This window comes from Aulostomus chinensis, chromosome 23, assembly GCF_037954235.1.
Source record: "Aulostomus chinensis isolate RoL2024-O1b breed Wild chromosome 23, RoL_Achi_v1.0, whole genome shotgun sequence".
NCBI classification, from domain to species: Eukaryota; Metazoa; Chordata; class Actinopteri; order Syngnathiformes; family Aulostomidae; genus Aulostomus; species Aulostomus chinensis.
Window position 1 is genome coordinate 17,106,342 of NC_141342.1, and position 27,756 is coordinate 17,134,097.

At 43.6% G+C, this 27,756-nt stretch overlaps 3 protein-coding genes across 3 annotated transcripts; 1 reads left to right on the plus strand and 2 right to left on the minus strand.

Annotated features, from left to right (window-relative positions):
- Positions 1-47: 47 nt before the first annotated feature.
- Positions 48-7,770, plus strand: pigf (phosphatidylinositol glycan anchor biosynthesis, class F). Its single transcript, XM_086195956.1, has 6 exons — positions 48-76; positions 154-409; positions 6,004-6,095; positions 6,179-6,295; positions 6,379-6,487; positions 7,199-7,770. Exons 2-6 carry the CDS (start codon positions 182-184, stop codon positions 7,310-7,312), a joined length of 660 nt encoding a protein of 219 aa, XP_086052082.1. The 5' UTR covers positions 48-76; positions 154-181; the 3' UTR covers positions 7,313-7,770.
- Positions 7,771-13,825: 6,055 nt separating this feature from the next.
- cox7a2l (cytochrome c oxidase subunit 7A2 like) lies at positions 13,826-18,910 on the minus strand. Its single transcript, XM_086195107.1, has 3 exons — positions 18,748-18,910; positions 14,797-14,931; positions 13,826-14,232 (listed from the first exon to the last, which is right to left on the minus strand). Exons 1-3 carry the CDS (start codon positions 18,817-18,819, stop codon positions 14,092-14,094), a joined length of 348 nt encoding a protein of 115 aa, XP_086051233.1. The 5' UTR covers positions 18,820-18,910; the 3' UTR covers positions 13,826-14,091.
- A 4,158-nt stretch (positions 18,911-23,068) lies between these two features.
- kcng3 (potassium voltage-gated channel, subfamily G, member 3) lies at positions 23,069-27,723 on the minus strand. Its single transcript, XM_086195299.1, has 2 exons — positions 26,906-27,723; positions 23,069-25,492 (listed from the first exon to the last, which is right to left on the minus strand). Exons 1-2 carry the CDS (start codon positions 27,529-27,531, stop codon positions 24,847-24,849), a joined length of 1,272 nt encoding a protein of 423 aa, XP_086051425.1. The 5' UTR covers positions 27,532-27,723; the 3' UTR covers positions 23,069-24,846.
- Positions 27,724-27,756: the final 33 nt, after the last annotated feature.

The window sequence follows — 27,756 nt, forward strand, 5'->3', positions numbered from 1 at the left end:
GTTCACATTTGAGCCTTATTGCGAAGTGTAAACGGAAGTCTACGTCACGCCATGTTTACGGAAGACAAGCCGAAAGGTGCAGCGATGGTTTAATTCTGTGCAATCGTTGCTATATTGTGATTGAAAGTATTTCTTAGACTTTTTTTTTATTAGTCTGTTATAGATAAATATAGTAACCATAATGTGGGACCATGAAATCAGAGCCATGGCGTCCACTCACGCTATCATTGCCGCCTCCGTGTTCATGGCGACCGTCCTGCCAGTGGTGCTTGTACCAGGCTTCTCGGTTTACGGCACCCACCTGCTCTGGCTCTACTCGGTGTCCGGTGCTGTGACTGCGGTCAGTGTCGCCGTCTTCTGGCTGCTCGGCATCTCACCACCGACAAAGAAGCACACACTGGGATACAAGGTGCGGACCGGGGAATCTATATGTGTGTGTGTGAGAGAGAAAGGGTGTTATGTTATGTGGCCGCTCTGGGTTCTTAACTAAAAAAGAGTAGACTGAGACAAGTATCACGTTCACTGTTTACTGAACTCTCACATGGCACTCTCCCTGAGTAACCTCCAAAAGGGTCCGTGTTACAACTTAATATAGCACACCTATATTCTTTACACAACACCTCCCCCTTAAGAGAAAAATCCCATCTTTTATTTTTTCTCTGAACAAAAGAAAGGGTTTACAGGTGACACCTAACTGCTATCTCAGTACATAACCCTTAATTACCTTAACATGAGCATTGTATTACTCTCTGTTTCCAACACCTCAATAGAACTCAATTCCCTCTTTTTCTCTTTCTCCTTCACAACACATTAATCACACAATCAACAGTCTTTCACAAGTCCATACGCCTGGGTGGACGTGACACATGGCCTGAGAATGTCACATATGCATTAGTTGCATCTGTATGTGTATGGTTATCAGTTTCTGTAGTGTTGTGAGTGGGTGTACCTGTGTTACCTGGTTCTGGGGCTACATCAGGTGTTTCAGTTGTGTCAGGTGTAGATGTCTGGTGCTGAGTGTTATGAACTGGGCGTATGTGTGTGCGGTTACGCCTTACTGGACCTTCATCAGTGTTAATGACGTAAGACCTAGGTGTTGTTGCTTTCTGCACCACTGTCCCAAGTTTCTTTTCTCTTGGCAGCCATACATCTTGGCCTGACTGCAGCTGTGACAGAGAGCGAACTCTGTGGCGGCAGTCGTAGCGACGCTGCTGGTTCTCCTTCGCCTGCCTTTCCTCCCTTCGGAATCTTTGGATGTTTGGCCAGCGAGGATGAAGTGCAGCTGGATGTTGGGGGATGTCGGAGCGGATTTGTCTCCCCATGAGGAGTTGCGATGGAGAATAACCACTCTCCAATGGCGTGGCACGATATGTCTGTAGCGCCCTCGCTTTGTCACCTCCTCCCTTCCACAGTCCTTTAATTGTAGCAACTGCCCGCTCAGCCTCTCCGTTAGCCTGCGGGTACCTGGGGCTGCTAGTAACATGGGTAAATCCATACTCTCTGGCAAAAGACTTGAATACTGAACTGCTGTATTGTGGCCCATTGTCTGACATGACAGTCTCTGGTGTCCCATGGCGACTGAAAACATCCTTGAGAGCAGCCACCACTGTCTCAGCAGTAGCTATCTTGAGGTGGGCTACTTCTATGTAGCGTGAAAAGTAGTCCACTATGAGAAAGTAAGACCTATTTTCCCAGAAGAACAGGTCTGAACCGACTCGTTGCCAGGGTCTATCCTGCACGGCTGTCGTTAACAAGGGCTCTCTCTGTTCTGCCCTATGCTGAGAACACATGCCACAGTTTTCCACCATTTGCCTGATGTGGACCGACAGTCCAGGCCACCAGACAGACTGACGAGCTCTCGCTCTGCATTTAACGACCCCTTGGTGCCCACTGTGAAGACACTGAAGGATCTCCCGTCTCAGGTCTCTCGGGATCACAATCCTTTGACCTCGGAGGAGCAGCTGACCATTCATGGTGAGGTTACCTTTTTCAGGCCAGAACGGAGCCAGCTCTGGGGGGGAGCTCATGTCTCTCTGGCCACTCAGTCTGACAGTATCTGATCAGTTTAGCACAGACTGGGTCAGCTTTCTGTTTCTCCACAATTTCTTGAAGCCGGGCCTCTGTGGCCGGAAGGCTCTGAGTGACTGCATCCAGGAAAACTTTGACCTCTGCCTCATTCTCTTTTTCCCCCTGTGTGAATGTGTGTTCAATTGGTGCCTTTGATAATGTGTCTGCTGTTATCAAGTGTTTCCCTGGCACATGCACAATGTCAAAAGAGAATCTTAGCAGCCTCAGTCTGAACCTCAGTACTCTCGGCAGGAGTTCATCGAGAGCTTTGGTACTGAGTAATGGCACTAGTGGCTTGTGGTCTGTCTCCAATCTAAATTTCAGCCCGAGAAGATAAGATGACAGACGCTCGCATGCCCACGTAGCTGCCAGGGCTTCCTTCTCGAGCTGCGCATAGTGTCTTTCAGTGTCAGACATACCTCTGGAGATGAACACAATGGGTTTCCATGTCCCGTCTGACTGCTGCTGAGTTAGAACGCCCCCTAGTCCAAATGAAGAGGCGTCTGCAGACACACACGTTTCAGCTGTTGGTGAGTAGGTAGCCAACACTTGAGTGGAGCTCAGTTCTGATTTTAACCTTTGGAACGCCTCCTTCTGTGGAGCTTCCCAACACCACTCATTTTTCCCACAGAGCAAGTCTTTGATCGGGCGTGTGTAAGACGCAAGATGTGGCAAGAACTTACTCAAGTAGTTTGCCATTCCCACCAGCCTCTTCACCCCTTCGATGTCAGTTGGAGCAGGCATCTCTTGTATTGCTTTAATCTTCCCTGGGTCAGGCGTCACACCGTCCAGTGACACTGTGCCCCAGGAAGGTTATGCTGTCTTTTTCAAACTCACATTTCTCCCCATTCAATGTCAGTCCCTCCTCCTGAAGTTTCCTTAGGACCTGACACAGTCTCTCGTCGTGCTGAGCCTTGCTCTCACCTTAGACGAGAATGTCATCAGCACGACACACTGCGCCTGGACATCCTTCCAGCATCTGGAACATGCGGCGTTGAAAATGTTCTGGTGCCGAAGAGATTCCAAACGGCAGGCGGTTAAAGGCGTACCACCCGAACGGGGTAATGAAGGTTGTCAACAGCTTGCTTTCCTCTGCCAGAGGGATATGCCAGAAGCCGGAGGTGGCGTCGAGTTTTGTGAACACTTTAGCCCCTGCCAGCATTCCCAGTGTGTGATCTACAGCTGGGAGGATGTGTCTTTCCCTCAAAACCCACTTGTTTAATTGTGTTAGATCTACACATAGCCGTATCTTTCCGTTGGGTTTTGGCACTACGACCATACCTGCACACCAGGGTGTGGGTTGTGTCACCTTGGAGATGACGCCCATCCTGTCCATACGGTCCAACTCGGCTCTCACTTTGTCTCGCAGAGGGAGTGGCACGCGGCGTGGAGAAGATAGGGCATATGGGACTGCGTCTGAATCCAATGCAATTGTATAGGGCTCCTTTAATTTTCCTAGCCCGGTGAACAGTGGGGAACAGTGCTTTGACATGTTTCTGCTGTTCTTCTACTGTATGGACACGCTTAACTAGATTAAGAGCCAATATAGCTGGGAGACCTAAGAGAGGCTTTGACAGTTCCTTGACAACATACACATTTTGTTTAGTTGCTCTCTCTTTAAGAGCCAAATTCCCTTCGAAACACCCCACAATATCTAGCTTGTGGAGCCCCGGTCCATACAACACCTTACCAGGCGGTGTCAGTGCTCCATGCACTTTACTGGAGAAGGTGCTGCTGGGAATTGCGGTAACTGCGGCCCCCGTATCCAGTTTGAATGCTGTCTCTTCCCCGTTCAACTGCACCTTTCCAATCCATTCCTCTTCTCCTTTTGAGCTCACTTCTCCCAAAAAAGCAAACTCATCCTCTGCTTTATCCCTCATATACCCCTGCGTGATGTTGTGCACACTCTTGGCTGACCTGCATTTTTTTGTGTAATGTCCCTTTTTATGGCACTTTCTGCATTCTGCGTCACGGGCCGGGCACTCTTTCCAGGGATGCTTTTTGACGTTACCACATTTGCCACATTCTGTCGACCGACTGCCTGTTTTCTCATATACGGCTTTATGTCCTTTTTGTTGTTTCTTTATTATTGTTTCTACGTGGCCTGCTGTTTGCTCGGCCCCCCTCAGCACAGGCTGTTGCTTCTTCACGGCTGCACTTTGTCTAACTCTGGTTATTGCTTTTGCTAGTGTGAGTTCTGGATCTAGCAGTAAACTTTCTGACAACTTAGCATCTTGTATCCCCACCACTATTCTGTCCCTTGTCAACTCTTCTCTCAGAATTCCAAACTGACAATGTTCTGCGAGCGTGTGCACTGCCGTTATAAGAGACTCCACCGTCTCATCCGGCTGCTGGCTGCGGCGATTGAAGCATGCCCTCTCGTAGATAACGTTCCGCTCACTGATGCAGTGTTTTCCAAACGCCTCCGTGACTGACTTGTGGGATTTTCTCTCCGCGTCAGTCAGCGGCAAAACACTGAAAATATCCTGGGCCTCGTCCCCCGCCGCGTACATAAAGGCATTAACTTGAAACTCCTCTGACTGTTTGTCGAGCCCTGACGCGATTCTGTAGCGTTCAAACCGCTTAATCCATCTCGGCCAGTCATTAGTGTTTGAGAAGTCAAACTTGCCCGGGGGGAAATACTGCGGAGCTAGCTGAGGGTGCGACACCTGTTGCTGCACTGGCCTGTCTTCCATATTCGTTTCGTCGTCGTCCCTCCTCCATTTTTTTCGTTGTCGATACTCCGTTTTAACGTCTGTTTTATTGCCACTGTTCTGACACCATGTTATGTTATGTGGCCGCTCTGGGTTCTTAACAACTAAAAAAGAGTAGACTGAGACAAGTATCACGTTCACTGTTCACTGAACTCTCACATGGCACTCTCCCGTGAGTAACCTCCAAAAGGGTCCGTGTTACAACTTAATATAGCACACCTATATTCTTTACGCAACAAAGGGTTATTCAATATATCGATCTACTTTCGATATGGTGGTCTCAGACTCGATGTATCCTTGATATTGAATATAGAATTTGGGGATATTAAGTGCTTTCTTTGTCTGATTTTAAAGGTTGCAGTGGACTTAAAGTAATGTAACGTTAAGAACCTACCTGACTGTTATGGTTGTTCTAATATTTACCTCCACTTAGCCATTATATCTACGATACTGATGATTGCTTATCAAAATGTACATTACGGTAAAAAAAAAAAATTCAAACAAGAGTATTCTGTATGTCAGTGCCTCAATACTAAAACACTGCTGTAGATGATTACGTTATATTACTTGACAACCAATACAGCATAAATGCTGTTGTCGTTTATGTCATTCGAAACAGGATTAAAAGAGGTATCAAGAATTTAGCCTGCAAAATCATAAAAATGGTGGTTGCAATCATGAAGTTGCTAGTTGCTGAAATATTTGCTAGTTGCATTGACATGGAGAGGTCAGCTGATTGACACTCACATAAAGGTTGGGAATCTAGGAAATGATCAAGTGACAGGGTTAATTTGATTACGTGCACAACTTTAAATAGCTGAGGAACAATACATTCCATTTACTAGTGAAAAAAAATCTACTTTTTTCTAGTTACCTTTTAATTTTTTGTATCAAATTCTCATTTTTAGTCTTGCTTTGCCTCAATGGCTTTTCTTCAGAGGTGTATCTGTATTATTTCAGCCTCTGGTTCTCTTGAGCTACTCAGTTAAGCTAATAAAGTGTCAAGCAAGAGAAGAATCTGACCAGTGTTTACAGCTCTTTCAGGGGAAATTCAGATCAAAATAGAAATCAGCAATTGATTGCAAATACTTAACAATAAACCTGCATTTCAATCTATCATCAAAGAAGTGCATTTCTCCCTGATCTGGATGCTTCTAGCCTAGAGAACTTATCTTTTAGCGGAATGTCAAAGGCTTTTAACTTCACTCCTGTGGCTCTGCAGCTGTCAAGGCTGGTTCGTTCCTGTCTCTACTTCTTCCTGTCGTGCCTGTTCTTCCACACCGTGGTGGTTCTCTATGGAGCGCCGCTGATTGAGTGAGTTATCCACACTGGTACGCTTGATAGCTTCTACATGGTACGATTGGTGTTTTGAGTTTCTACTTCCTGTCCTTTCTCAGATCTGCTTTGGAGACCTTCTCTCTAGCCGTGCTGCTGTCCTCCCTCACAACCCTGAGGTGTCTCTGTGTCCTCGGCCCCAACGTCCATGCTTGGATACGAGTGTTTAGTCGCCATGGGTACGCTGAAATGTTCCATTTGTTCCCCAGTGTCTTTTAAATGAAATATGAAATCCATCTTTTTGATCTGTCTTTGCTTCTAGAGCCATGTCGGTATGGGACACATGTCTACAGATTACAGTGGCCTTCACGGTTGTAGGAGCCTGGGTAGGAGCCTTCCCCATCCCTTTGGACTGGGACAGGCCTTGGCAGGTGAGCATACACTGAAATAAGTCTTCCTGAGTGTGACAGAAGTATACGTAGAGAATGAGATCATCTTTGTGTCAGCAGTACCCTTCGCTCCCATCGGCAGCTGCCTCAGAATTGAAATAAAATTCATACCATTCCTAAGATTTAATTAATATTCCATCGTTGCCACACGACTGCTGGATTCTTCCTTCACCTTTACACTCACAATTCTTCTTCTTTTTTTTTCTTGTGAACTAGTGGACAGTTTTACCACTTTACGAAGGAACTAAAGTTTAAATAAAAAGTTAGATACTTACTTGCTGCACCTGAGAGGACAGCAAGTTAGTAGTAGTTTGCTTCCCTCCACTCAATTAATTGTTCTTGTATTCAGCAGTTCAGCACCTCCACAGAGGGACATGCTCAAATTGTACTCCAATGCAGTAACTATTACAATTATAACTGCAAAGGGGGTGCTTTGTAAAATGACTGGAGGAAATGCAGTTTCGACGGTAGTAATTGGGACATAACTCTGCACGACAACTCTTGCTGTACTTCACTTTTAGTTCTTTTTTTAACTTATTGAACATTGAAAGAAGGCAAATGTGCTTCTGGTGGGGGAACAAAGGACACGTTTATTTGTTATTTCAGCTTACCTCGATTTATCAGAGCACCGTCAGAGCGCTGGAATCGAAAATGGGAAAACGATCGGCAGACTCATTTGTTCCCGCTTTCTAGGTTTGGCCTGTTTCCTGCAGCCTCGGTGCTACCATCGGGTTCCTGACGGGGCTTGTAGTTGCTCCTGCTTGGATCCACTATCATCGCAAACAACTCACCTACAAGTGCAAGTGATGGACAGATGTGCATGTGTGTGTGGGTGTGTGTGTGGGGGGGGGCGGGGTTCCTTTTCCTGCTGCATTTCTTATAGGGAACACCTTTTTGGGGGAAAAAAACACTTCTTAGCCACCTTCCCCAGAGCCAGAGAAGAAGATGGATACCCTTCCCTCCTTTGTGTGTGCACGAGGGTGCTGAGACACACAGGGACTGACTAAGCACTAATTAGACTTGATTACCCTTGACGGAGGCATGCTAACCTGCCCATCCGCAAGCACTGATTGTGCTAAGCTAAGCTTTAAATTTGCTACATTAATTACTTTGAACATTCATGTTGTTTTGTTTCCTGTAGGATAGATAACATGCAATAATAAGACAAGGAATCATACAAGAATGTGAATTATTTTGTTATGTTACTGTACATACAATGGCTGTATATGTCCCTGGGGATTTTTTTGACAAGAATAAAATATCATTTTGAAATTCTTAAGAAATGTTTCAGACTCTATAACAAGAATTTCCTCATCAGCAGTGTTATGAAGATCTGAGGTGCTTAAACCTCTAGATGGAGCTCTTGGATCATTGTGTGCGTGTGTGTGTTTGTGTGTGTGTGCGTGTGTGTGTGTGTGTGTGTGTGCATGCATGCATGCAAATGTGTGGAAGGAGTGAGTGTTTCGGTGAAGACAGTAAATCAAGACTCACAGTAATTTGAAAATAAATCAGTATTATTGGTTAGGCAGTCATTTACTGAACTACTTGTGAGGGAAATTTAGAAAGTTAAGTACAATATGTAAACTTGTTGCAAAGTGTAATTCTCTCTCTCTCTCTCTCTCTCTCTCTCTCTCTCTCTCTCTCTCTCTCTCTCTCTCTCTCTCTCACACACACACACACACACACACGCACTAAAACTGCTTTGCTGCACCTGAAGCTGACTCCTGATGAATACTGTTCCCTTTTAAACAGCCATTCATCTTTCTCCGACTCATTTCGACACTCTCCTCCCTCTCCTTCCCTCGTTCTCATTCCACCTTTTCACATCCTCGGGCAACCATATTGATTCACTTTCATTTTAAGGACATTAATTTTCCTTCTTTCACGCCGCCCACATCTTATGTTCCCCCCTCGCAGCCAAGCAACTACAATGAAATGTACATTTTTTTTCTGTGTCAAATTGTGAGTCAATGAGGGATGTTGTTTACTGATAGTCTAGACACTTGTAATGCAGTAGAACTGAAGTTATTATACTTTAGGGGAAAAGAAGGGGAAATGCATTCATCTTTGCTGCATGGTTCTGATGTTGGCTGGTGTTCTAGGATAGGTGGACTGTTAGAGAACAAAGCCAGAGGCAACGTTGTCCATTTGCCCTGCAATTGAACTCTTACATGAAATTGCTGCCATGGAAAAGGCCCCCCCCCCCCAAAAAAAGAAAAGAAAAAGAAAAAATCCTGATACCAAAAACAGAGAATTTCGAAACCTTGAACACAGCACACTCTCCAATCAGCACTCCTCTTTCATCCCTCAATCTCTCCGTCTTGCTGATGAAATTCAATCTAACCTCACACTTTTCCCTCCTGTTATCTGCGGTTTCTGGTAACCTGTGGAGAGCCGTGGAAGTGACCGCAACCCAAGCTCCATCTCACCCTGATTTCACTTCTGGCCTTCCTGCGCTGTGAATGTATATTTTTAGAAGACTCACACCTGTCGGCACCCTCGGGAATGTCACATCTGATTGGATTTCTTTCCAAAGGTGTCCTCAAAGGTGTAATCGATGTAATTTGTGGACAGGTATTTCCACTTGTGATTGTTTCATCTGCGAAACAAGGACAAGGCCATTGCCTCGGTCTCTCCTCTCCCTCTCCCTCTCCCTCTCTCGGTCAGTATGAAAGCTACTGCTGCAAAAATTGCTCTCCTCATTCAATCTCAGGGAACTTTATTTATTCATGATTTGTTCCCAGGCTGTGCTTTTGTGGCAGGGCATTGTGAGGAGAGGTAATTTGTCACTCCCCGTCCCTCCTCTCGCCTCAGTCTTCACAGTGAGGCGGTCGTAGCTGCGTTGGGTGTTTGCAGAGCTGTCGTTTCTACATCTGAGGAGGGAGAAACAGATGTAGTAGGATAGTAGTAAAGATGCATCATCTGCTCTGGTTGATGGGTGTTGTCACCCAAAAATGAAGCTGTCGTAATCTTTTTTTTTTCTTTTTTTTTAAATACCACTGAAACAAAAGACTTCAATCTAGTTCAGGAAAAACAGGTAAGTTACCATCATTCTCCCTCTCATTTAAGTTTGTCAACACAAAAAAGACTAACATCTCTCATTAGCAGCTCCCATTGAGGTAAATATCCTCGGCTTAACCTGCAGGACTGACGAAATGAGAACCGAAATGAGTAGTGATGTTGAGGGTGGTAATTGTTGAACTGACGTGCAAAAGGTGACACTCACGCACGCACGTGCGCGTGCGCGCGCGCACACACACACACACACACACACACACACACACACACACACACACCTTTGCTGCATCTCCTCAGGATATCAAATCTGGCCGCACAGACCCTTCTCGAGCCTGTACCAGTATTCGTACACGTGATTAAAATTCTGTCCAGTCACTCTTTAAAGTGGTTAAACGGTAGAAAAACGTTCATATAAAACATGAAAATAATTTCAAAACATGGTTTCAGAGACTTTGCTAAAGGTTGAGTTTAATTTTCAGGAATTTTCACAGGAAAAACCTGAATTTTGTAATATATTTTAGTTCCTGTCTCCTACTATTATAGATTTTAACAAATTGAAGGTGCTCACAATCTTCCCACACTTATATTTATTTTAATTATTTAATCTTATTGATATAAACAAAATAAGGCTTTCATTTATTTATTTGACTCGGTATTCTGTCAATTTCTAATATATTCTCATCATTCATTCATTATTATTCACCCCAATTTCCTTGTATCTGACCATACAATGACAACAAAGGCACTCTATTCTATTCTATTAATTTCCAGGTCAAGAAGCAACATAGTCGAGCCTTTTAAGAGAAAATAAACTTGATTAAAAATACCTTTTCCATTGTGGCATAACATTGATCAGCTATGAAATGCTGAAAAATATTACTGTACATCTTCCCAAGTCACCCATTCACACACCAAAATGTGGAAACAAAAAGAAACTCAAATCACAAGGACGCTTTTCAGGCACAAAGGAGAAAGAAACAATACAGGAGAGAGAGCACAAAAGGACTGCTCCCACATTAATCTGTTTCATCAATGTGCCTCATCTTTTTGTCTCTGGATTTATCAAAGAAATACTTCAAACCTTAGAAAAAGGTTTTGGGGTTGTTGGTTTGTTTGTTTGTTTGTTTTTTGGTGCTATTGTTCATCCTTTTCATATGAACCAAATTTTGATGGGAGAAGAACACCAGAAAAAAAAACAAAAAAACAGCAAGGCCACATGTCAGCGATGTTACGAAATGACTGATTCAGGGGAATGTGTTTATCTCGGCAGTGTCAGGCTGAAGTTAGAAAAGTTACCAGTTTATAAAATGTAAAGAAAACATGGATGAAATGCAGAAGGAATTATTTGAATTAAAGGTTGCTCAACTCCTCTCATTCAATGTAACATTTTCACTGTAAGAATTCTGAACCTCTTTGTGTTTAAAGCCACGATGTGTTGAATTTTAAATGTACTAAAAATTTCTTTTTTATCTGTGTGATTCACACTGATGCTCTCTTCTGCCCCCCAGTGGCCCAAAACAATGTAGTATTACGGCTTTAAATTTAAAGGCAAGGAACTTTTGGGTACAGAGCTGCTGCTCCTTTGTGTTGACAGGAGCAGGTTGAGATATTTCGGGCATTGAGTACGGACACCTAGGCGGGTCCATCTGGGAGGAGTCCACGGGGCACACCGAGGACCAGGTGGAGGAATTATATCTCTTCGTTGGCCTGGGAACGCCTCAGGAACGGTTGTGGGTGATGTGGCTGGGGAAAGTGAAGTTTGGGGGTTCCCTCATGGAGGTGTGACCTCCAAGATTCGATGGGCGGAAAGACGAATTTCAAGAAGCTTCTTCCTCTTCTACTCACCTGATGTTGCTGGGGAGAATGCGAGAAGCTGTGAGGAGGGGGATTACAACTCTCACTGAGATAAATCTCACCCTTCCTCTCACACTCCCACCCCCCCCCCCAACACCCCTCATTTTCTGTCTCTCCTTTTACCTCAGTTTCCTGCAATTAACCACCGTACTTCACCAACGGCTGGGAGTGTTGTATCACTCAGGGGTGAACATGTTAATGGCGACGTCTCCCCTGTCGGGATTCGGAGCGACAACAAAGGGATCTACGGTTAATGAGGGATGCTCAAGTGGGCTGTCGTGACGCAGGAGGGATGGGGAAGAGGATGATGAGGGATTCCTCCGTGAAAGGCTGCGACAAGGTTTATTATCAAGGCGAGATATAAGTTGCAGCTCTTGACAAGTTATATGAGCGCAGATAATGATTATGTTTTTCAAAGAGAATTGTCAGCGGGACGACAGCGGCTCAATATCCGAGAGAAGGAGTTGAAAAGGGACACGGGTGGCAGGGGGGGATTCCTTGTGGAGATAATGGCTCTCTACTCCCAAGTTGCACTTTAAAATTGAAGGACAATTTGTGTACGACACTGTCCAATAAGATTATTGCAATTTACAGCGACGGATGACTTTAGGCCTTCGAGACTAAAACAAGAGAAGTGACGGGAAAATAGGAATAATTAAAAATGAAAAGGTGACAATGAATGTCGAATCTAAAGTAAAAGGATTGTGCTTATTTCTTTCAACCAAAGACTCTGCAGTGTAGTGTTGACTACCACTACTGGATAAAACACCAACGCTAAATTGGCTAACTAGCTAATATTAGCATGCTCATGCCAAATGGCTATTAAGCAGTATACTCTAGCCTTACCCAACCTTTCAGGATGGAAGATGTTTTGGATTAAGACACAAATTATGCATTGTTTCTGTATGAATTAATTAACTCCACTAATTGTTGTCTTCAGAAGGTCAAAGGAGCTCTAAATCTGTGCTATCATCAATTATCCATCATAAGGTTTTCCTCAGGGAGTGAAATATTGATGCCATAACAAAGGCTTGAGTCATACTGACAAACGATGATACCATAATTAATACTACTTAGTAGCTGTGCATTCACTGTAAAGGCAATCAGCCTGTACATTTGCAAGCGCCAGCATGTCCCCAGACGTCCTCCAGGCCTTCCTACTGCATTAGCAATTCTAGCTGGGTTTTAAAAGTAATTGGATTTATAGTTATATAACATAATAAGTGAGAATAAGAGCAAAGGTGTGACTCTTAATGAACTGTGGCCTTACTTTACATCACACGACTATACAGGGTATAATAATAAAGTAGTAAACTCAATATAATGTGTAGTTTTCCTCAGTCTGAGGGTGGGAAACCTTCATGATCGTATCGGTCTTAGGATAGACTGAGTATGGAAGTCAGTGCTGCTGCACTTGAAAACTGGTATAAACTTGTTTGTTTTTTTTACACTTACGTACTGCTGGTGGTTCAACCGGATCCATTTCATATTTGGACAGAAAAACCTTGAGAACGTGGCGATGGGTTACTGTGAAGACTGCGAGTTTTCGTAAGCGGCGTTACTATGGCGAAACGGCTGATTATGCCATAGAATGTGAAAAGTGTCATTTATCCGAAGTTCACACGTTTGATGAGACTCCCAGTCTGAATGACAGCTACAAGTTGTTCTCTAGTAGTTACAGCGAGTAAGGAAGCATTTCACACAGCCACTTCCAGCTCTGTCTCGAAGGATCCGTGTTGTGAGGCGTACACCGTAGATGGAATGAGCATGTGTGTTCCTTGCTGATAACAAGTGGTAGATTGTTCCTCGAGGAGTTCGCCAATAATTTAGCGGAAGCCACCTCGTGACTCATCCTCCTGCCCCAATCACCGCGCAATCAATAGAGACACACAGGAGCCAAGTGCATGTTTAAAACACGTCAGTAAACGAGAGGGAAAAGCAGACGGGGTTGATCAGCAGCTTGATGTTGAACTGCCAACGTGTCAGTCTGAAGCAACCTCCATCGCTCGCTCTCAGAACGCGGTGAGGAGCATCTGACATCTTACCATGGCCCGCAGATATAAATACTGTATGAGACAGTACTTAAGCCAAGTGAGCAGCAGCTATGTTCCAGACGGCATGACTCCCATCATGCCTGCTCGTTCTCACACACACACACACGCCTGTTGAAAGCTGTGAGCATGAGAAACAATCTTTACATGTCTGCTTCTATTTTGGCATCTGTAAGCACTGAGAGAGTTGACACAGCTTAGAGAAAGCAATGTTTCATATAAATATGAATAAGCAGCCTCCCTGCAAATAATCCTTTTTTTTTCCACAGCTGCAATTTAGAAGTGAAATAGATGCAGGAGTGACTACTTAATAACAGTTCTGACAGTAAAAGCCTGTTTCCCTACTAAATCATGTTGAACTGCTGTGAAAGGGCAACAATGAGACTGAGGAGACTTGAAACTCCATTTAAATTTATTAATATAAGAATCTTTTTCTACAAAAAAAACCAAAACAAAAACAGATGTTACTTTTATCACTTAAGTGACACTTTCATCAGGCAGCGACAGATTCTAATCATTGTCATCATCATTTCCTAGAGTTCCAAGAGGCGGCATTAAGAGGGCAGATGGAAACAGTGAATGCTGGGTTGAAGTGGTGGGTGACACGGTGGCGACATTTCAGAGGTGTTACGTAACGATCTGTTGCTTCTGGCTTCGTGCTGGTCACTTATTGCCGGGGTGAGATGACATGTAAAGTGCCACCAGACAGTACAGACTGCCCCCTACAGTCAGCGCCATCGTGGTGCGGTAGAGTAGCCTGTCCGGGACCCCACGCCTCAAGTGGATGGGGATGCTGTCTATCGTCTTGAGAGAGGGAAGGAGAAGGCGATTGGGTAGGAACGTGAGGGAGGGTCGGGAGAGAAAACATAAACAAAATGATGAGGTCGTGAGAAAGAATACAGAGTTGAGAGGGCAGAGCATACTAAATAATTTATTGAATAAGATGGGATTCAACATATTGAAGAATTTGGCTCCACTTTCTAATAACATTTTAACCTTTTATTCTTCCTTTTTAACAAACAAGAACAAAAACTAAATTGCTAACCATTGCTACAGTGACACAATACGAGTTTTCCACATAAACCTTTTCAGGGTTAAAAGAAAAACCTGACTGCAGCAACTGGAATGTTTAATTCTAATGAAAGGTTTCCTCCAGCATGACATTAGCTGTCGAGGGATGCTGTCTCAGTATCGGTTCATCCACCTTGGCTTTAGAAAAATTGTCTGTGCAATTAGAAAAGCATAGCAGTCAATGATGTACTTTGTATTTGTTTTACTGATTTCCTCTAATTATTATAGTTTGCTTAAGTCCGTTATGAACATCAGAGTCAAACACAGACTACAGCAGCAGGTTTTTTTTTTCCTCACCTGGTAAAACCTCTGGAGGTCAGGCACCCTGTTTGCTCCAAGGTACTCGGCTGTGGTCGTGGCCTCTGACACCACCTTGGTGGGTGTGGCAAAGACCATAGCTGGGGCCTCTGCTGGCACCGCTGGCCTCAGCCCCTGGGCACAAACAACAAGCTGGTCCTAAATGCTCATGTTTTTTATTCTATTTCAGTAATAAAAACAAAGGAATGTTCTTTTGCTCACGACACAGTCATTTGATTTCTGTAACACTGCTGCAGGCGTTACTATTGATCGAGTACTTAGCCTACACGTGGTAGTCAGTTTAAGTACCTTTTTGGATTATTGAACAGCACTGGCGTGACAACACAACACTACAAAATGATGTATTAGTAGCTAGACTAAGCAAACAAATAAGCGATAGAAAATGGATGGATGGATGACAAGGCTTTCAGTATTATCTTGGTTTAGCAATATCACAATCTTGGATAAGGCCTGATAAGGTGATACATACCAGTGACAGACACTTAAGTACCTAAAAGAAGTGTTTCATGGTTCAATGGAATCCACCCTGAGAGCACATAATGGCTGTGTTTTACCATTCCTTCGGCATGTCCTCAGGGGACGCCGCCTGGCAACACAAGTGAACATGAGACCATCCCTCGGGATGGCTCAGGGAGCACAACAACACCAAGCGCCACTCCAAGCCATGTACTACCCACAATGCGCTTCAGAGTCTCGCTATTTCACATGCACATCAGACATTAACAAGCAACTTATAAAACAGAGGGTTTTCAAAGATCCCTTGATGAGGGGAGCCAACAAACCGAAGGACCTGGAAGGACTGATGTGTGAGCAAACAAGCTGCCACCAGAAATAACAATAACCAGTTAATCAGCAACAGGTCGACAGAGAAATAGGGTGCAATTCTGCACCACCCCTCCCCCAACCATTAGCTTCATAGCTTCCCAGCCTTCGGACAATGCACAGTAAAAGTAAACAATATTAGCCTGGAGGGATCGCTCTCAGACCATCCGAACTAAGCTGCGAGTACTCTAGTGTCCAGGTAACTGTGAATGAGATTTCTTGGACTTTCCCAATAAATATTCTGGTTTTGTTCAATTTTCAAGCATGTTACTTTCAAATTCCGTAACACTCTCAGGTTTTCTGTGAGCGTATTAACACTTCTCGTGAATATTGAGCAGACATGAAAAACTTTTTGTGGACGTGTGGAACGATACTTAAATACAAATCCAAAGAGAAAAAAAAACTTCCTGGCTTTTCTTATATACTTAAAATTGTTCCGCCATCTTAGATGCACCCCTCAAAGTGTGTGTGTGTGTGTGTATGTGTGTGTGTGTGTGTGTGTGTGGGGGGGGGGGGGGGTAGCTTTAAATTTTGTGCTTTTGTTCGGACCGTTAATGGTGCTGGTAAAAAAAAAAAGAAAAAAAAAGCAAACAACAATGGCAATTTGAACTGTTGTTAATGGAGTAGTACATGTAGTTTCTGAAAATATTCACTTGGTGGAATCTTCATCCGCCTTGCTTTGAAAATTACTGAGAGACCCATTACCTTGTGAGAGAGTGTGTGGAGGCAGATCGTGTGGGAGCAGCGAAAAATAAATCTGACATATGTAAATGCAGAGGCGAGAGTATTTTTTTACTTGACATTAAAGCTAACGCTTAACTTGAGCAGGAAATCATCTCTGTGCATTAAACCAGAATACAGAGAAAGTCTGTACGTTTTGAAGCCTCTCTTGATTCTCTTGGTAAAGAGTATATGCTGCTGTTATCATACTCGAGGGTGAGAAAATCAAGCCAGATTCAAAAGGAACCAATTTGTTCACTCCAGTTCTCTCTCTCACTTTCTCACACACACACTCACACCGGGGAAACTACTGGAAACACTGTGATTGTTTCTGTGCATTACATTACATTTGCCAAGTGTGTGCTTGGTATTATGACTCAGAAAAGATAGACGGCGAGGTCATATGACTTTCCTTCAAGGTGATAATTATTGTGGGACAAGCTTAAGATGAAAAGATATCACACTGACTGGGTCCCCCCACCATTTTAACACACACGCTAGGTATGGCGCGAGTTCTTTTTTTTCCCCTCAGCAGCTTGGCTGAAATTTTTAGAAAAGTATATTAAATGCCAAGAGTTCTCAACCGTACTCTTTCCCTGATGGGGAAGTGAGTTGATATTCATTTCCTTGAGACTTAGACTAAGCAGTTGTGCCACAACACAAGTGGGCTTTTGTGCTCACAAATGGACAAAAATCCCTCAATTTAGATGTTACCCGTTAAAAAATAAAGCACACTATTAAAGTATAGACGAATGCTATAAACGGTCACACAATTTACCATAAAAAAATGTGTGTACGCCCATTCAATCCATGAGGTCTATTTTTTTTTTATGAGATTTCTATCTTGATATTAACCTTGGCACTGACCTTGCCCTGCACTTCCCAGCCTATTTATTTGACACGCTCCCCACTCCTTTTACAACCACATTACAGCAAAACTAAATGTTTCACAAAACTCTGGATTAAATGCTATACTGGAACATGATATACATTCAGGTGACCCCAAATTCACCATAAATTAATAAAATCCTGTTTTCAATATATACTCTTATATATTTTTCTGTGTGTGTGAGTGAGTGTGTGTTTTGAATTGAAGGAACCCCTACTGCAGCCCCCCAAAAAATGCAGGTAAGATGAACAAGGGGACAAGATGGAGTGCTTGGTAGGTTACTTAAGAGTTAATTCAATAAACTAAATTTAGAGGTCTGCATTGTGGGAGCTGCTTGCTCCTCTTTCCCTCAGCACCTGCCCAGTTTTGGTCTGAATGTCTCTTCTTATTCCCTTATTTTAATAAAAAAGTGAACCATGCCTGCTCCTTCAGCTTCCCCCTGACTCAGGGAGAATGAGCAGTTAAAATCCCTTCACGATGGCTTGATCATCCAGTTATTTTGTGATTTGTTTTTGATATACAGCACTTAAATACATAGAAATACTTTATATCATTGTGATGACTTCCTTTTCATCTTGCTAATGTGTAAACACACACACTTCATGTAATTACCATTTAAAATTGTTTGACAAATTGCACATTATATTCTTGGGACCCTCAAACCACACGGCTAACCAACAAACCACAGGAAAACCCAGTTCAGGGGTGTAATTCCTATTATCCTATGTTAATGTATGGACCTGAGACATTAATAACTGGACTATCTCTCTTTTCTTGTGTCTCATTGTACTACAATATTCTCTCTATCCGTTCGACAGCTGTCTCACCCACAACCACAGAACAACAACGAGGTGGCAGTGTCATAAGACAAGAGGAGCAGGAATAAAGGTCACACATGGCAGACGCTCAGGGAAGCCATTGAATTCTTGAAATTGGCTGTAAAATCACATAAAGGCCAGGTTAAAAGAGGGAGGGTAACCTTTCGGGATAAAGGTCAAATAAAGGTTGTGTTTAGATCCAGCGAAGCGAGCAACCGATATTTACAACGACCGCAATTCAAAGTAAATTAATAAATAAAACTGACACCTCGCTAGTTTACTAGCTAAGTAAAACCTACAGAGTTTTTTTTAATCGTTACATGAAAAGTAAAACAGGAGACTTAACGGAACAGTGCGTTTCATACTAAGATAACTTAAGCTAACAAGTTTGGACGTCGTTGAATGTTAGCATTGCGCGTATGCTAAAGTGCATGCTAACAACTGGAAATATAATTAGCCACCGTGTATGACTTTTACAGCGGAGGACCCATTAAAAAATACATTTGGTTTCGTAACCAATCAAGCAAAAACAAGTATATTTAACTACTTATAATCAATTTAAGTGAGGCTCGGGAGCCGCTAGCTTCAGTCTTAGAGGCAGTGTGTCTATCCAACACAGGGACATGAAGGTCATCGTCGGAGAGGATTAACTGTGACCAACACCGCGTCTTCCAGTCTCACCTGGGGGTTGTAGGCCGTCGTGGGGGAAGACCCCGTCAGCTTCTGAGTGAAACCGTTGAACTTATAATACATTTTTTCCAGATGCAGGACAAGGCGAAGATTTGTCCAAAACAAATGTGTGTGAAAAGGTCTTCCTGTTGCGACCGTCGAAGTAAAGTGACGTATTAGTCAGGTGACTTAAGACTGCCTGATGAAAATGTCAGCGGAGGGTAGAGGGAGGCATGAGGGAAATGGAGAAATGTAGAACAGTAAAATGATATAATATAGTAATATAAAATAATATAATGATAAATAAAAAGAGAGGAGAGATAACAACATAATTCCACAAATGTTTTTACTGCATAACTGAGTTCACTTGAATTAATTATTTACTATCGTTTTTTGTTAATTTGATAATATATATTTTTTATGAAGGTGACTTTTTTTTTTAAATTGAGCTTGTAAGATTTGGTATATGTTACGACATAATTAAAGAGACATTGTTTGTTTCTGGGGGAAAAAAATGGGGATGGTAAATTAGTAACAGGTCATATATATTTGACCCAAAAAGACCACACACACACACACACACACACACACACACACACACACACACACACATTCAAGTGAACCCTTGAAAGAGAGAGAGACTGATGCACGATACTTTAAATTGACTGTGCATGTGGCTGTGAGTGTGAATGGTTGTCTGTCTCTATGTGTTGGCCCTGTGATGGACTGGCAACCCGTCCAGGGTGAACCCCGCCTCTCGCCCAAAGGCTGCTGGGATAGGCTGCACCCCCCCCCCCCCCCCCCACACACACACACACACACACACAACCCTTAACAGGATAAACGGTAGAAAATGAACAGAATCCTTAAATTTGCTGTTGTTCATTACATAAGAACCAGCAAAACAGCAATGCAACGTAACTACAGAAGTAGTACAGAGTGCATTAATCACATTTATGGATGCATCCCTGATACTCAAAGATAAAGAATGAGTAGGAGATTTAAAAAATACCAAATGAAAGACTATAGAAAGATACTAATACACTTAATGTTGGTTTAAGTTTCATCAGTACATCATGATATTCAACACAATGTCATGTATTTGCACCTCTGTTGCTAACAGCACTGCACTCGACTGCCTCTTTGACTCTGGCCCAACTCTACATGTAATTGTTTGTCTCCTGAAGAATATATAGGATGTTTTTATTCTGGGGAAATGTCTGCTTGTCTGTGTCAATCACTGAAGGTTTCAGCATAACCTCAAGTTTACAGTATTTATGTAAAAGGAAAATGTGTGTTCTTGCATTTCCTATGGCTCTTTGCTGTGAGTGCACATGTAAAATAAGTTTACAACCCTGTAATTATCTCTTCTCCTTTTAAAGGACAGGCAGTGAGGGGTCCTCCTATACACGACACTCTTTGTAATACATATTTATTCAATGAAAATTAGACTAAGAACTTGTTCAGATTATTGATTTACCCTCAGAATCGACTTCAACATTTACACAGGCGCACACAGCCTTTGCAGTCAACTTCTACAGAATTTTGTTTGTGTTAAGCCTGTCAGGGAGGTAAGAATTCCACTTGATTTTTATGACGTTAATGAGGTGGTAGTGAGTGGTGCTCTACTGGAGCACATTATACTGAGAGGTGTTTTGGGGGCCCTCCACAACCTCCAAATCAACATATAATCAAATTGATTTCTGCCTCTCTGACAGTGTCAATACCGGCTCTGCATTTTTATCTTTGTCATTTGTTGCAGAGCTGTTTTATTGGATCAAATTGTAATTTAAAAAAAACAACAACAACAACTTGTGGCTTGATTGACCTGATTAAGCTGGTGAACGCTGGGTAGAATCCATCCATCCATCCATTGTCTTCCACTTATTCCTACACATTAAGGGTCTCGCGGGGGGGGGGGGGGGGCTGGAGCCTATCGCAGTGTCAACAGGCGAGGGGCGGGGTTCACCCTGGACAGGTCACCAGTCCATCGCAGGGCCGACATAGAGAGACGAACAACCATTCACACTCACAGTCACACCTACGGTCAATTTAGAGTATCAGTCAATCAAATAGTCCCCATTTGCATGTTTTTGGATGGTGGGAAGAAGCTGGAGTACCAGAGAGAACCCACGCAGGAACAGGGAGAACATGGAGACTCCACACAGAAAGATCCCGTGCCCGAGCCGGGACTCGAACCCTGAACCTTCTTGTTGTGAGGCAACAGTGCTGACCACTGCACCACCGTGCAGCCCCTGGGTAGAATCGTGGAATATTAAAAGTAACAGAGTTTATAAAATAAAAAATAAACCCACTGTCAAAATCTTTCTAACTTTATTTGTATTGTTTTCAGTTTAAGAAATACTCTTAATATAGGACAGAAACCAATACCATCTTACTTGAAGAAATATACAAAAAAATAGGCAGACATACTTGGCTAGAATACTTTTCTAATTTAATCTATTTTAGTTTTTTCAGTGGTAAGACTTGATACACTTATTTTACGCACTGTAAGCTGTATGTTTGTTCCTTTCATTGGTTATGCTTACAATTCTATATTTCTTATTTTAAACATGGTCAAAATCAGTTCCAAATATATGTTCAACAAACGTAATCTTTTTTTTTGTTTTTTTTGTTTTTTTTTCCCCCATAATGGGACGATGGGGTTCATGTACAGGTTGAGCCTCCATCACCAAACATCAACAATTGTGAGAAATATTAGATGGATTTTCCACTACTGTCATAAAAACAACAATCAATGAGTGGATTTATCATTAAATGTACCACATCATAAAGTAGAATGATATGGAAGAAGTACGTAGTTCCTTTATTGAAGTAAAAGTGAAATAAACGAGTATAATAATTCTATGGTAAAAGTGAAAGGCTTGACTCAAAATTCTGCTGCAGTGAAAATCGAAGTGTTTGATTATGAATTTACTGACACATCTACAGTTAATCAGAATCAGAATCAGAATACTTTATTAATCCCGGGCGGAAATTCTGTTGTTACAGTTATTAAAGCTCTCGAAGTACTATAAAGTAAGAATGTACAAATTACAATAATTAGAAAAGTGCAGACTTTAAGAAATAAGAAATAAGATAGTAAGTGTAAGAGTAAGATTAAGCATAAACTATTTACAAAGCACAGGAGTTATGACAAAGAGTGTTGCACAGTTTAAGTATTGCACAGTTCAGTAATGACATGAGATACACTGAAGAAAGTGTTTATCACTCAGAGGGAGGAGTTAAAGAGTTTGATGGAACTCACAACAAGATTGTGTGGAGTTTAGACAACAGCCTCCTCTCTGTCACCACCGTCAAAGAGTCCAGCTCTACCCCTACAATGTCACTGGCCTTCTGGATGAGTTTGTTTGGTCTGTTGGCATCTGCTACCTTCAGTCTGCTCCAGCACCCAACAGCAAACAGGATGGCACTGGCCACCACAGACTCATAGAACATCCTCAGCACGGTCCTGCAGATGTTAAAGGACCTCAGCCTCCTGAGGAAGTAGAGACGGCTGAGGCCCTTGTAGACCGCTTCAGAGTTCTGAATTAAAAGTACATCCATCCATCCATTTTCTTCCGCTTATCCTGTTAAGGGTCGTGTGTGTGTGTGTGTGTGGGGGGGGGGGGGGGGTGGAGCCTATCCCAGCAGCCTTTGTGCGAGAAGCGGGGTTCACCTTGGACAGGTCACCAGTCCATCACAGGGCCAACACATAGAGACAGACAACCATTCACACTGACAGTCACACCTACGGTCAATTTAGAGTATCAATCAGCCTCGTCCCCTCTTGATGTCTTTGGACTGTGGAGGAAGCTGGAGTACCAGAGAGAACCCACACAGGAACAGGGAGAACATGCAGACTCCACACAGAAAGATCCCGTGCTGGAGCTGGGACTGGAACCTGGAACCTTCTTGCTGTGAGGCGACAGTGCTGACAACCCAGTCTCACATTTTACATGATGTTTGTGTATTCCGGTGGTTTGGAGCTTTCATCCCTCGAACCTCTGACCTCTGGAGGTCATGGAATCAGCCTCAAACCGTTCCTGCTCCTTTACATGAAAGCCCCATTATTTGACTTTGTTGCAACGGCCTTTTTTTGTATTTCTTTTAATGTTGTTGTTTGATTATTATCTTATGTGACCTCGGTGCTGTTCATTTTAACTCTTGAAAATTAATGTGTACAGTAAGCTGCTGCCTTGGCAAGGCTTCCCTTGGAAAAGAGATAGTTGTGTCTCAAGGGGACTCACCTGGTTAAATAAAGGCTAAATAGAATAAAATTTAAAAAAGTGAAAATCATTCTGGTTGTCCTGCTCTGATCAGCAAAGTGCCCTTGGTCAGGTTTTGTGACGTTTTCATTGCAAAAATCTTTTTCTCCAGTGTAAATGATGAGTTCATATGAATGTGGTGGAATAAACAGTATAATATTTCTATATAAATATAAAAGCCCAAGTAGAGAAGCGCTACCCTCAAAATGTGCTGAAGGACAGTATCTGAGTAAAAATACCTTTCACAGTCACAAAGGATATGTAATAAGTGGTTACTGACTTGCAGGTATTTTGCACAGTATCTTTTATTATAAAATCTTAGTTCAATTAATTACAAGGCCACATTCTTCAAATGAAAACAGTGGTACAACCGATACTTTCAAACTGACCTTGTCTAAATGGACTATAATCTATAGAGATTAAAGTTTTTGGTAGTAAAATACTGATTATCCTGAATTTTTGTGACAGTTATGCTACTTTATAAAAAAAAAAGGATATTGAAAGTACAGAGACATTGAAATATGAACCGTCTACACACCCACATAAGGCTACAGAGTTCATCATTGAAGAATAGGTAATAAATGTGTTTCTATTCAAAAGAATAGCAATACCTTGATATGTGTGTGTGCGTGCGTGTGTGTGTGTGTGTGCGTGCGTGCGTGTGTAAAAAAGAGAATGGTTGATGGCACCAGGAGGAAGAGGAGAGGAGATGCAGAGAAAGACTGTTGTGTGGGAGAGGTGTTGACTTGTTTGTTTGGATCATGTGTCTCTTCAACAAATCATATCTCGATCAACTACAGACGATGTAAACATGTCTGATTCATTCAATGTCAGAACCGTCATCTGTGAAAACCTCTACTGTTCCTCTTTTTTTCCCCACTTTTTTTTTTTTAAATTTGGTACAATGTAATTGCAGAACAAAAATGTTGCATGCTAGCAAGGACATGTGTGTGTGTGTGTGTGTGTGTGTGTGTGTGTGTGCGCGCGCACGTGCGTGTGTGGATGTGCCCTATTTGTGTGCGCACAAGTCAACCAGCCATTATGATTGACATGTTGGAAGATGAGGTTGCCTTGGAGATGCAGAAACACAAAATGCCTGACTTTCACTCTCAAGTGGAGAAGCAACGCTCGCTCCTTCTACTCATCCTTTGTGCTCAGGCTTGTCCCACATCCTGTCATCTCTATCAATCCGTCCTATATCTTAGCCTCCACTTCACACTCCATCTGCCGTTTTTAATATCCACTTCCCTTTTATTTGTCTGCCACCTTGTATTCCTTGCTGACTTGCCTCCATTTTTCAATTTCATAGCTTAAGCCCTCCCCTGGGTGTACCTTCTCTCCGACCCCACTTGCTCACCCCTCCTCTATATATGTCATAACAAAAATGCATCTAGGTCACACATCAGTCTTGTGTAACTTGTGCCATCTGGGTGCAAAGCTTAGACAAAAAGGCTGATGGCCAGACAAACACACTTGATGAGGCATACAAAAAAAAAAAGCAGTTGTCTCTGCCAATGTTGTAACCATGGGAATACAGTGTAAACAGCAGCCACTGTCAAAACTGAATTGATTGTGCCTGTATGTGTGTGTGTGTGTGTGTGTGTCGTGTATTTAATAAATAATTATTTCAGTATTCTCATTCTTCTGCCCAAATGGTGTTGTTAAGGAAACACGAGCACAGCCTGCTGGGTGAAAATGATGATTGGAGATCGTCGACAACACAGGCAGGAACAACAGAGGCTGGATGTAATCAAGTGCGGCTCAGGCAGGAAACAGGATCATCATTTCACCAGGGGATCAGCAGGTTCTCCAGAGGTTCTTGCTGATGTGGCCCAAATGTATTTCATTGGAGGATCTCTGTGGATAGGCTGCGAGCATATCTGGCAGAGCGGAGTTTGAGTTCATGGTAGCATTGTACAAAACTGTGGTAGATGAATGTGATGGGAAGTGCAAGTAGAACAATGCCGCTCACTACACACATGCCCCCGAGCACCCGCCCCCCAATCGTCACAGGGTACACATCCCCGTATCCAACCGTTGTCATAGAGATGATGACCCACCACGCAGCTGCTGGGATGCTGGCATAATCTTGGTTCTGTGTACCCAAGTCCAAGCCGTGCTCAAGTAGCTGGGCCAGAGCGCTGTATATTGCCATGGCGACGCAGACAAACACCATCAGCATGACCATCTCCCGGTAGCAGCGCCTGAGCGTCAGCCCCAGAGTCTGCAGACCCAAGAAGTGTCTGGCCAGCTTCATGAGCCAGAACACTCGCATCATCCTCAGCACCCGAAGTATCACACCAGCAACCCCGAGCCCGGCACCTGGCATCCCTGCCCGGGCCATTGCCATGGTAACATAGTAGGGGGTAATGGCAATCACGTCGATGATGTTCAGCGGCCGGCGGAGGAAGTCCCACTTGTCCCTGGCCACCAGAAAACGCACTATGCACTCTGCTGTAAACCAGCCAATACAAACTGCCTCCACTATCCTACAGAGAAGAGAGGAGAGGAAGGAGTTGAACAGATTGTAAACAGGAAATGGCAGGGGGGAGATCCAGAGAGATACATGATGATATGAGATACTGCTTGACAGTCAGTATGTGAGAAGGAGGCATAGCGGGGGAGTGGGGGGTGGTGGTGGTGGTTGTGGTTACAAATTATGGGAAATAAGCGTGATGTGACACAGTTTGGGGTCGACACATCTAAACATAGGACGATAGATATACAGAAAGTATGAAAGACAGGAAAATGACTGGGAAGGGAGTGGGGAGTCGGGGAGGGGGGGTTGGAAACCTTCAAATGCGGGGTGTCACACAAGCAGGCGCGTGATTACCCCCATTGATTAGCACAGCAAAGGCAATCAAAAACGAATTAGAGGGAGATGGCGCTCATATTTGATGTAGAACCCAGCCGGGGCCAAGCAAATAACATCAGGTCTAAGGGGGAACTTTGTCAACGCAATTAGACCGAATTAGAGGAGCGGAGAGAAATGGATCATCCGCTGGCGTGTATACTGAAATCCATTTGACCCCTTGTGTATTTAGTGGATTACCTAACTGCTGTAACCCCTCCAAAAAAACTTAGAACTATGTAGCCTGAGTGGCCTAACCTTATATAGAGAGAGGCTGTCTCAGGCTCTGAATGGCAGGCCGTGGGCAAAACAATGAAGAAACAGACTTTAAAAAAAAACAAAAAACCTATTTCGTAAAGCAAACAAAGCGGATAAGAGAGAAGGTGATTCCAGTAAGTGGCTTCATCGCTTCTTGTTTGACGGGTTGAATTTATAACCTCTCAGAACAGCTTCTGCTTCCAGTTTATAGGGACGTTATGAATCTGGCGTTTACCTGATGTTTGTCTTTTTTTTTTCTCTTCCTTTTGTTTGCATTGTACACCAATCAAGCCAATAAAGGTGGGCCATTCAAACTAAGGGCGAGGATGTGAGTGGAGAGGAGGGCGTTCAGTCTCGATAATCAACATGATACACCATCGGTAGATAGATTGGTTATTGATCTGCCTCCTGAGCTTGTCTGACAAGCGGACCCTAATATTTAATTTACTCGGTGACCTCAGGAGCATCAGTTTTTCAAAAACAGATGCTCACTTGCGCAGTAACTACTATTTCCAGGGAAGGAAGGAAGGAAGAAGGGGGGGAAAGCGCAAAAAAACGAATAAGAGTGTTGTCTCGATTCGTCTTATTGGAAACAAGTGGAGCAGCGCGCAATCCCCAAGAGTTTGGTGAGATATATCATGTGTCTCACAAACTTGAGCCGATGAATCTTTAGCGATACTGACTTTTACGCAGCAGCATCCTCACACCTCGCGCCCAAAACATCTTCAATAGATCCGACACCCTGGTGAAGGGGCGGGGGGCACTTCTTCTTTTATTTTTGTTCCTCACCAACCTGTGCTCCTCCACGGTGTTCCTCTTGGCTGTATCCCAGTCGGGCAGAGTGCTGGCACACAACATGATCATAGACACGATCACGAAAATCACGGAAACTGAAGCCAGAAGCTGCGCCGCGAGCGAAGAGTTGGGCTCCTCGAACGTTTTGCGCATCCTCTCCAGCCACTTAGCGCGGCCGGTGAGCGCCGCCCGTTGCACCGGCTCACTCGTGCTCTGGGACTCGTCTCCAGATACTCGGATATCCGCTTCGGACAGACTGTCCAGTCCGATCTCGGACATCCTGTCATCCAGGCGTTTCTGGCAGCAGGAGTCCAAGTGTGCGCTCTCCAGCCCCCAGTAGAGCATCTCGGTGTAGAAGGACAGCTCACACACTCCGGGGACAAAGCGGAGTTTACCCGAGCGCACATAGAGCATAATGAACACAAAAGCTTGTGCGTGGCGGTCGAAGAAAAACTCATTACGGTCCCGGTCGTAGTCGTCGCACAGTTCAAGGACCTCTTTCTCGGTTGCGCATGCATGCAGGCGGCTGACGCGCCGGAGAGGGAAATCCCTGATCACTTCACGGGTGAAGGCGTACCGGGTTCCCCCTACGTTGAGCACGCAGATGCTCTTGCCGAACTTCATCTTTTTTTTCTTTCTTTTTTCAACCTGTAACCTCGCTAAAACTCCTCTTCGCAGCCCATTCCCGCTTCCATGATGGAAGTTTGGACACTTGCCGGGGCACTTGCTCCCCCTCTCTCCCCGGGCGTGGTTCTCTCTCAGTCGGAGGTGGCCTTGCACTGAGCTCCGCGGCTGATGGAAACTATTCCTCCTGTCCTTCTGTAGCCTGCAGAAGAGACTCTCCACCCC

Bases quoted from the DNA above. Each gene is read 5' to 3' on its own strand.
- cox7a2l (XM_086195107.1), bottom strand. From the start codon at position 18,819: ATGTATTATAAGTTCAACGGTTTCACTCAGAAGCTGACGGGGTCTTCC. The intron at 14,932-18,747 runs GTGAGACTGGAA...GTTTGTGCCCAG, and splicing joins CGACGGCCTACAACCCCCAG to GGGCTGAGGCCAGCGGTGCC. The intron at 14,233-14,796 runs GTGAGGAAAAAA...CCCTCTCTCAAG, and splicing joins ACCTCCAGAGGTTTTACCAG to ACGATAGACAGCATCCCCAT.
- kcng3 (XM_086195299.1), bottom strand. From the start codon at position 27,531: ATGAAGTTCGGCAAGAGCATCTGCGTGCTCAACGTAGGGGGAACCCGG. The intron at 25,493-26,905 runs GTTGGTGAGGAA...TCTTCTCTGTAG, and splicing joins AACACCGTGGAGGAGCACAG to GATAGTGGAGGCAGTTTGTA.
- pigf (XM_086195956.1), top strand. From the start codon at position 182: ATGTGGGACCATGAAATCAGAGCCATGGCGTCCACTCACGCTATCATT. The intron at 6,096-6,178 runs GTGAGTTATCCA...GTCCTTTCTCAG, and splicing joins TATGGAGCGCCGCTGATTGA to ATCTGCTTTGGAGACCTTCT. The intron at 6,488-7,198 runs GTGAGCATACAC...CCCGCTTTCTAG, and splicing joins ACTGGGACAGGCCTTGGCAG to GTTTGGCCTGTTTCCTGCAG.